The sequence below is a fragment of the Cibotium barometz genome, chromosome 32, assembly GCF_041138505.1.
Source record: "Cibotium barometz isolate CiBa-2024 chromosome 32, ASM4113850v1, whole genome shotgun sequence".
Lineage (NCBI taxonomy): Eukaryota > Viridiplantae > Streptophyta > Polypodiopsida > Cyatheales > Cibotiaceae > Cibotium > Cibotium barometz.
This window is the reverse complement of record NC_141077.1, coordinates 51055675-51065305: the sequence shown is the minus strand read 5'-3', so window position 1 is coordinate 51065305 and position 9631 is coordinate 51055675. Positions and strand designations below refer to the sequence as shown.

The 9631-nt window shown below is 45.6% G+C and overlaps 1 protein-coding gene across 2 annotated transcripts in view; it reads left to right on the top strand.

Annotated features, from left to right (window-relative positions):
- The first annotated feature begins 1135 nt into the window (after positions 1-1135).
- LOC147620312 (uncharacterized) overlaps positions 1136-9631 on the top strand; it is a 62156-nt gene continuing 53660 nt past the window's right edge. The window contains exons 1-9 of one of the 2 annotated variants that reach the window (XM_086772508.1): positions 1136-2623; positions 2851-3327; positions 3424-3725; positions 3853-4596; positions 4696-4974; positions 5103-5264; positions 5352-6281; positions 6376-6591; positions 8108-8368. In XM_086772508.1, the coding sequence (XP_086628634.1) occupies positions 1252-2623; positions 2851-3327; positions 3424-3725; positions 3853-4596; positions 4696-4974; positions 5103-5264; positions 5352-6281; positions 6376-6591; positions 8108-8368 (4743 nt within the window). In that variant the 5' untranslated portion in view covers positions 1136-1251. Of the gene's footprint in view, positions 2624-2850; positions 3726-3852; positions 4597-4695; positions 4975-5102; positions 5265-5351; positions 6282-6375; positions 6592-8107; positions 8369-9631 lie in introns of both variants that reach the window. The other variant, XM_086772506.1, reaches the window with a different exon arrangement.

Below are 9631 nucleotides of genomic sequence, written 5' to 3'. Positions count from 1 at the left end.
AGGTTGTAGCGATGTAAAGGGTGTGTTTAGTCAAACTTGGGCATGTACCATCCACAAGAATGCGAAAGATTGTAGAAGCAAGCTATAAAGTGCAAGAGGAAGCCCTTGCATTTGGAAAATTGGTAGGTAACAAACACTCAAATAGTAAATGGTGTGCCTTGCAGTGCATTCTCTCAATGATAATGTTTGAATCTTTGGGTAAGGAAAAATGGCTATGACAACCACACAAATTTGCTCCATGTGAAAGCTATCTTTATGGTAGGATCAGGGCTATAGAGCCCTATGTTAAAAGATAAAACCAATATCCCATGTGCCATTCAAACTAGGGTTAAATGTGGTACAATTAATTAGAGTCATAGATGAATAAATAGTCTTCAAAATATGAAAAGGAGGAATAACACAAGCATAGTTTAGAGTTTAGAAGAAGCTTGTATTTTCTCAATTTAGGGAGAAGCTTGTAATTTTAGTTTGGAGTTTTGAAGAAGCTCATATTTGCCCAATTTAGGGAGCTCAAATTTGTTCAACACTTTTTCAACCTGTCAAACTTAACCACATTGGCAAATTTCTAGTGTTACCCTTGGGCAATTGGAAAATAACCAATACTATGTTATTAAATAGGGGATCTAGTTGTTGTACAATTAAGAGGGTTGGAGTGCACGAGACTAAGCAACATACTTTTAACATGCTTGTAAGGGTTGCATCCACATTTTATTGAGAGGATTATTAGTTAGTATATCTAAGTATAAATTTACTTCTAGATTGGGTCTCACATGCCATAATCAGCTTTTGAGAAGACAATTGACCTATGTGTTATGTAGACTCATTGGCTCAAGTTTTGTTTTATGCAAGTCTTCATGAAGATTTATTAACAATAGGGTTTGCCATTGCTAGAACATGAGCGTCAAGGTTTTCTATGGCGATGGTCATGGACATAGCATATAGGGGACCTATCTCATCTGTCTCCATGGTTCACAAGCTAGGTATGACGATGACATCTCTCTTCGAGTCTCTCGCTCTCTTCACAGATCACCTTTGTTAAGAGGAGATTATAATTTTATCATGGTTGCATGGCTAAGGAATAGCTTGAGAATGATGCATGTGCATAACGTTAGGCTCTATACTCTCTCTATACCGTTGTATGGTTCTCTCTATCGATATGGAGACCTGTCATCACACGGGAAATGTGCCCTTGATAGAGGCGGCCTGGTATTGCCATTACAATAGTGCCAGTATCGTTGCTGGGCGTTCGCGATGAAGCGTGGGTGGACTGCTGGAGGGGGAGCAGGGACAGCAACGGCAACGACAACAACAACGACAACAGGAGGCGGAGGAGGGTTGGCCATGGAGGAGGCAGCGACGTCGTCTTCATCGGCGGCAGGGGGGGTGGGTGGTGTGGAGAGCCCTGCCGCGTTGGGGAGGGCAGAGAAGAGCGTGGCGAGGGGCGGGGATCATGTAGCAGCAGACGAGCCGCGCGAGGGCGGGCAGGAGTCCGTTGTAGTGGAGAGGCGTGGCGACCACTCTGCCGTCTGCAAGTGGACGATCGTCCAGTTCGCCAAGGTCAAGGCGCGCGCATTGTGGAGTCGCTACTTCGAAGTGGGCGGCTACGATTGCAGACTCCTCGTCTACCCCAAAGGTGACTCCCAAGCCCTCCCTGGTTACCTCTCCATCTACTTGCAGGTGATGGATCCCCGCAGTTCATCATCCTCCAAATGGGATTGCTTCGCTAGCTATCGCCTCTGTGTGGTCAACCACAGAGATGAGGCCAAATCCATACAAAGGGACTCATGGCACCGCTTCTCTGGCAAAAAAAAGTCCCATGGCTGGTGTGACTTCACACCCTCTGCCACTGTATCCGATCCAAAATTGGGCTTTCTCACCAATGATGCTGTCCTCATCACCGCCGAGATTCTCGTCCTGCACGAGTCTGTGTCATTCTCCAGAGAGAATGAACTGCAACCGATGACGGGCCCAATGCCTGAGGTTCTCAGCGGGAAATTCACATGGAAAGTACACAACTTTGCCCTCTTCAAAGAGATGATCAAAACACAGAAAATCATGAGTCCAGTTTTCCCCGCCGGAGAATGCAATCTTCGGCTCAGCGTGTACCAATCATCCGTTAGTGGCATTGAGTATTTATCCATGTGCTTGGAGAGCAAGGACACAGAGAAATCACTATCCATGGAAAGAAGCTGCTGGTGCCTTTTTCGCATGTCGGTATTGAACCAAAAAGTAGGGCAGAATCACATGCACAGGGACTCGTACGGTAGATTTGCAGGTGATAACAAGAGTGGAGACAATACCAGTCTTGGTTGGAATGATTACATGAAAATGTCTGATTTTGTTGCACCGGAGATGGGGTATCTTGTCGATGATACTGCTGTGTTCAGTGCTTCTTTTCATGTCATCAAAGAGGCAAGCACTTTTCCCAAGAGTCTGGGTTCCACATCTGGAAGAGCGGGAGCCAAAAAGTTTGACGGGCATCAAGGAAAGTTTGTCTGGAAAATAGATAATTTCACAAAGCTCAAGGACCTTCTCAAGAAGCGGAAAATCACAGGATTATGCATCAAGAGCAGGCGCTTTCAAGTTGGGAACCGGGATTGCAGACTGGTCGTTTACCCAAGAGGTATGCATTTCTGAACCCACATGCACACATGCACGCAGACATGCGCGCGCGCGCGCACACACACACACACACACGCACACGTGTGAGACACAAAAAAAGATGCCCGCCTGCCTAAGCAAACTAGCAGATGCTTTGTAAATTTGTCTGTGTTTGTTCTTAAACCTAGCTACGAATGAAAGCATCACTCTTAATGTGCTTACCCATCGTCACTGATTCTGGTCGTTCAGGACAGTCGCAACCACCATGCCATTTGTCTATGTTTCTAGAGGTTACAGATCCCCGGAACATGTCAGCAGAATGGAGCTGCTTTGTCAGCCATAGGCTGTCTGTAGTGAATCAGCGCTCAGAGGATCGATCGGTGGCAAAAGAATCTCAAAATAGATACTCCAAGGCAGCTAAAGACTGGGGTTGGAGAGAGTTTGTCACCTTAACAAGCCTCTTTGATCAAGACTCCGGTTTTCTTGTACAGGATACTGTAATCTTTTCAGCTGAAGTTCTGATACTCAAGGAGACTTCTATTATGCAAGAAAATACAGATTCTGATGAACCCTTAGCAACCATTTCTGGGACTGAAAGCAGTAGAATCTTGCATAGAGGTACATTCACATGGCGGGTTGAGAATTTCCTTCCATTCAAGGAAATCATGGAGACCCGTAAGATTTTCAGCAAATTTTTCCAAGCTGGTGGCTGTGAGCTGCGGATTGGTAAGCCTTCACCATCACTGCATTGCTTCCATTACTGGTGGTGTAGCATTCATTTGCAGATTTTTGCTGTTCTGAGCTCGTTTTTCATCCCTGCAGGTGTTTATGAATCATTTGATACTTTATGTGTATATTTGGAGAGTGACCAGACTGCAGGAGCAGACCCGGACAGAAACTTTTGGGTCAGATATAGAATGGCGGTTGTCAACCAAAAGCATGTTGATAGAACTGTTTGGAAGGAATCATCCATATGCACAAAGACTTGGAACAACTCAGTGCTGCAGTTCATGAAGGTTTCTGAAATGGTGGAAGCCGATGCAGGATTTCTTGTTCGTGACACTGTAGTATTTTCCTGTGAAATTTTGGACTGTTGCCCTTGGTTTGAGTTCTCTGATCTTGAGGTAAGACTCACATAGCTCGTGAGTATCTTGTGAATGCAGCCGTCGTTGCATTCCTGATTCATTTATTGTCCACATCCATTTTTCTTATCCTCTGCTGGCTTTGTACTTTTCCTCTTGATCTGGTCAGGTGATGGTATCAGATGAAGAGCAAGATGCAATCTCAACAGATCCCGATGAGCTGTTGGACTCTGATGATAGCGAGGGTATCAGTGGTGATGAGGAGGATATCTTTAGGAATCTGCTTGCCACAGCTGGCTTTCATCTGAGCTATGGTGATAACCCACCGCTACTTTTGGATCCTTCACAACTGCAGGTCACTCTCAGAGAGAAGTTGTTGATGGATGCTGGGGCTATAGCAGCTTTTCTTACAGGTCTACGTGTCTATCTTGATGACCCTGCCAAAGTAAAACGGCTGCTTCTCCCTACAAAATTGTCACCAGCAGCTACTAGTGGGACCAAGAAAGGTACTGCAAAGGGGGAGGCTACATCCCCAAGTTTGATGAACCTGTTGATGGGTGTGAAGGTTCTTCAGCAGGCCATTGCAGATTTACTACTTGATATCATGGTGGAATGTTGCCAGCCATCAAATAGCGATGAGTTTGTGCAGCCAGAAACAAGCCACCTTGGTGTAAAGAGCTCTTTTGTTTGGAGGGCTTTTGGGGCCGCTGCACCAGACACTGCTGCCCAAAGTCCTGTTTGCAGACTGGACAATGACCTTGATGCAATGATGGCAACTCAAGCAGTCCAGAGCAGCGACACACCAGCTGTAGACCCACAAGTTTCCAAAGGCTCAGTTTTGCCAAGTGGGTTTCTTTCAGAATCTGTGCAGCGGGAGACTTTTGCAGCTAACAATTTGAGTCAGTCGCAAAAGGTTTGTGCTGCATGAATTCTCCACCACATCTATACTAACAACAGAGCTACTGGGTTTTAATGTTGTAACTTAGTTTCTTTTCCGGGTGTGTAACTGTAGCCAAAATGGCCAGAGCATTCTGATGAACTTCTAGGGTTGATAGTCAATTCACTAAGGGCATTGGACGGGGCTGTTCCACAAGGCTGTCCTGAACCTCGAAGGCGGCCGCAGTCAGCACAAAAGATTGTTTTGGTTTTAGAAAAAGCTCCAAAGCATTTGCAGCCTGATCTCATTGCTTTGGTACCAAAGCTTGTAGATGTTTCAGAACATTCCCTGGCAGCAGATGTGCTTCTTGATCGCCTCCGACAACCTGAAGCTGAACCCACGTTGCACCTGCCAGTATGTTGTTTTCACTACACCGCACTCTGACTTCATTGTAATTGAAACTTACTTTGCTTAGTCAGAATTCCATTTTTGTTCATGTGTTTTTTTGTGAGGAATGGCCTCATGCCGTTCTGAAAATGCAGGTACTAGGGGCTCTTAGCCAGCTGGAGGTTAGTAGCAATGTTTGGGAGATGGTGTTGGATCAGGCTTTGAAAATTCTTCCTGATTTGAATGATGAGCTTCTTGCTGCTGTGATGAGTTTTGCTTTCAAAGCAGCAGCCAAGTGTCAGCGGCTATCACAGGCTGTATGTATTTTATCCCCACTGCAGTTCATTCTCTTCATCTTCTGCTTTGTTTTGTCTTCAGATTTTCTGATAAAATTTATTTTGCAGGCAAAAGCTGTTTGGGAAAGGGTTAAACGGTTGGGTCCAACTGTTTCTCCTCGGGTACTGGATGTTGTTAGGAACACAGTTTGTAGTCATGTGGATGTTGCAAAAGCTTTGCTAAGGGATATTGACACAGATTGTGAATGCAGTAAGCCTGATATGGCATTACCATCTTCAAATGTTTTGTTTGAGGATCATGATGGTGGGGCTGCAACTGAGCAGTTGGATCTGGCAGCCGCCTGTTGGCGGGTGGCTGATGTGGATATTCTTGTAGAAATGCTAAATGTACCCTGTCTAAGAGTGGAAGCTCAGCAAGTATTTGAGAGAGCTATAGCTAGGGGTGCATTTGGTGAGCATTCTGTAGTCATGGTTTTAGAGAGACGGCATGCTCAAAGGCTAATTATGGATTCCAGATGCCATTTGAATGGCTTACAGAGTGCAGAGGCATCACTATCAGGCATGGCAAGCATATCTATTCCTGAAAGAGATGATGATTTTCCAGTGGTGCTTGGCTTGGCAGAAACCTTGGCTCTTTCAAGAGATGTTCGAGTAAGGGAATTTGTCAGCATGCTATATGCTGTCATGTTCAAGGTATATGGCGATGAAGGTTACCGTGAGCGGATGTTAAGGGGACTTGTAGAGCATGCAACAAACCATGCACGTGCGCCTCCCGAGGTTGAGTTGGGCATGAACATCCTAACCTTTTTGGTCAGAGAAGAAGAGGGCACTGCTAGACCTGTTTTATGCATGATGCGTGAGGCAGCCGAACTAGTGAATGCAGACCGTGCCACTCTGTATCAGCAACTTCGTGCCAGTGAGGAGGAGATCACCTCGGCTCGTAGTGATAGGCAAGGGGAAATAAACAACCTTATGAAAGAAAAAACTGCAGTGTCTCAAAAGCTCTCTGAGGCAGAGGCAACACAAGCACGCCTGAAAGTAAGCTGACTGTCTTTATTCTTGTGGCCTCTTTTTTGCAGGTTGTGGATCACCTTTTTCTGTATGGTTATCATTTTTATTTTATTTTATGCAGGGTGAATCGAAGGCAGAGCTAGATAGACTCTCGCGGGAGAAGAGGGATCTTGCGGAGAGGCTTCGTGAGGCAGAAAACCAACTGGATTGGGTTCGTTCAGAGCGTGATGATGAGGTGGCAAGACTTGCTGCAGAAAAAAAGAATTTTCAAGATCGTCTGCGTGATGCTGAAGCACAACTTTCACAGCTCAAATCTCGCAAGCGTGATGAGCTAAAGGTATTTCATTGCTTATGTCTGTCCTTTGCCCAATTTGTTCTCTTGGTTATTGCCTTTGGGTACAATCATTCCTTTATCATAGCATGCCTTGACTACATACAGAGGTACTCAAGTGTTGACCCCTCCATATCAGTGATGCTATGACACACCTCACAAGGCAGAGGGCCCAGGCAGGCTTGGCCCTGGCCAGCAGCATTTGAAGGCTGGGCAGCCATGCTACGTGTAGGGAAACAGACAGGGGGTTGGGCAGCCCTGGACTGGCAACATAGACTTGCTCATCTGGATTGGATTCGTGCTAGGGCAGGCTGTCGTCAGATTTGTGATTCTCTTGATGCTTGTATCTTTTATTTCTGGCACTCCTTGGTGTTGATCTCTGTTTGATGGATGCTGACTGCTGCTGCCTCTCAGTATCTGTGAGATGAGGAATGAGGAGGGGGGCAGGTCCTTTTTATAGAGGCCTGGAAAATCCCCATAGAGGGGTCAGCCTTTACTGGCCTTACATCCTTTTGGCTCCTTGCCTATTAAGCTGCATGGACAGTTGTACAACAAATAATCCAAGTGTGTTGTAACTGTGTGTGGGATAACACATTGATGAGTAGCCCTATAAGCCAATCTTGATGGTTGTCCCTAGACTAGGGCTGACAACATGCTCAGTGGTTATCCAAAAGGTGACTAACTGTGCACTCTATACAAGTATGGCCATGTGGCACCCTAGTGCAGCTAGTGCACGTGACATCAATCTTGTTTGGGCACATGGGAGCAATCGATTCTATTCTACTCCTGGAGTTCTTGGCAGAGACTAGTTTGAGTGCACGGCTAGTGCTAGTGGCAGGATCGACGCCATTCTTACGTGACACTGTTTGTGGTATGGGATGAAGACAGTTTCTTGGTCCTTGCTTGCTTGGGGGTGGGTTGGCTGCTGAGGTGGCTACCCTTTTCATAGATCTGCAGTCATCCCTTTTGAGCCTCCTGAGGCTTAAACAGGATCAAGACTTGTGATTCCAGTGAGGAGGAGGATGAGCATGAGCATGAGAGGTGCTCTGGCATTGTCTTTTGAGTCAACATGAGGGATGACGCTCGTGTGAGCGGCAGTTTTGCCCTTGGAATCAAGGAGTTTGGTGGTCTTGATCATTGCTGCCATCTCTGTACCGTGACCTGAGGGTGACACGACCATGCAATATTTAAAAAACAATACGAATTTCGTCCAGCAACTTAATTTTTAGCCTAAAACACATACATAGAGACCTTACATTATCATGGGTAAGTCTTGAAATGAGATAAGTTGAAACTCTGTAAAATGAAAAGAATAGGTGGAAGGACTAGCCTCCAACAGGAGCATAGCATTCTGTCATTGTTCATAGGAAGGTGAGAGAACAGGTTGAAAGGAAAAGTTGCTTTTCGCTTCAATGCTTTATTTTTTTGACATTGTGTTTTTTTAATTTCAGACTTAATAAGCTGAGCAGTGGCAGTTCTATATGAATGTGTTCTCTCATAGTATTTATGTTGTTGTCTACAGAGAGTGATGAAAGAGAAGAATGCATTGGCAGAGAGGTTGAAGAATGCGGAGGCAGCACGCAAAAGGTTTGATGAAGAACTCAAGCGGTTTGCAACGGAGACTGTAACGCGTGAAGAAGTGAGGCTCTCACTAGAAGATGAAGTTCGGCGTTTAACCCAAACAGTGGGGCAAACGGAAGGTGGACTTCGGGAGAAGGAGGAGCAAGTTATGAGATGTGAAGCATATATTGATGGAATGGAAGCCAAGCTCCATGCCTGCCAGGTAGGTTATTTGCATTTGTCATCCACTTTTTATTTTTGATGTCTGCAGGCTGGTATAAACAGAATGCCTTCAATTTTAATTTTGGGGTTTCTTTACATGACTACTAATGACGTTTCATAGGCCCGACATCATACACATTGTAGGACTGCGATAGATTGTGGATAGCGGCTCACCACCCAAGGGTAGGCCGAGGTTTTCGGATGGCTTATAGACAACTAGAGCTAATAATGGCTAAAATCTTGTAAATAAAGTAGGAAAGCTTATAAATAAAGCAAGGGCCAATAATAGTTAGGTTATCGCTATATATAAGTGACCTTAAGGCACTTATGAGTTATCGAGGTGTCCACATGGTAGACAAGAGAGCCACCAGGGGGATGCAAGATCTCTTGGCCATGGAGCTACAAGGTGGGTGGTTTGGCCTAGTGGTACGGGATGCTAAGGTTGGGGCCATCCGTACCAAGCAGGCTCACGGCAATCAGACCTCAAGCTTGGGGCTGATTCGAGGCATTGAATCTATGCTGAGCTTGACGCTATGATACCAATGTAACATGTGCGGAAGCTCTGTGTGTCTTCTTTCAGCCTTACGTAACTGTTGGGAATCAAGGTCTTACCTCTGCATGTGAACCACCTCTTAGAGGGTCACTTATGTGTTTGTGTATGTGTGTGTGAACTAAAGAGAATGTGGGGGAGAGGGAGAGCTTGAGTTCCTTGCAAGCAACTGTACCAAGCAGGTGAAAGAGTGCACATAGCAGAAGTAGAGTGGCACTAGAATGTGCTGAACAGAGAGTGCAACTATGCTGAATATACTGAAGCAAAACAGTCCCAAGCAAGAGACAATACAAGTCTCATAAGTGAGGGAGCAAAATATGTACAAGACTGAATGAGAAATGAGAGGCCAGCCCCACCTATTTATAGGTGAGGAGGGCTGGCCGACTGGAGTTGAATATGCTGGCCGACTGGAGCATATGAGCTGGCCGACTGGTAAAATATCAAAAGGGTTGGGAAAAATCCTAGAAAAATATGTAAAATAGGGATGGCTAGCCCACAATCAAGGGCCATACAAATGGGACCAAAAGGACACCAGAAATGGGCAGAAACTGGGGATGAATGTGCTAACACCCCCTCTCAGCACCAGATGTTGAACATAACTCCGAGAAGCCGAAGAAGTCGTCCTCTGTCAAAGACAAAAGAAAGCAGCAACAACAGGTACCAGGAAAGCTCCACAAGCAAACTCCACAGCAACTCAGCTACAAAAGTAACAGA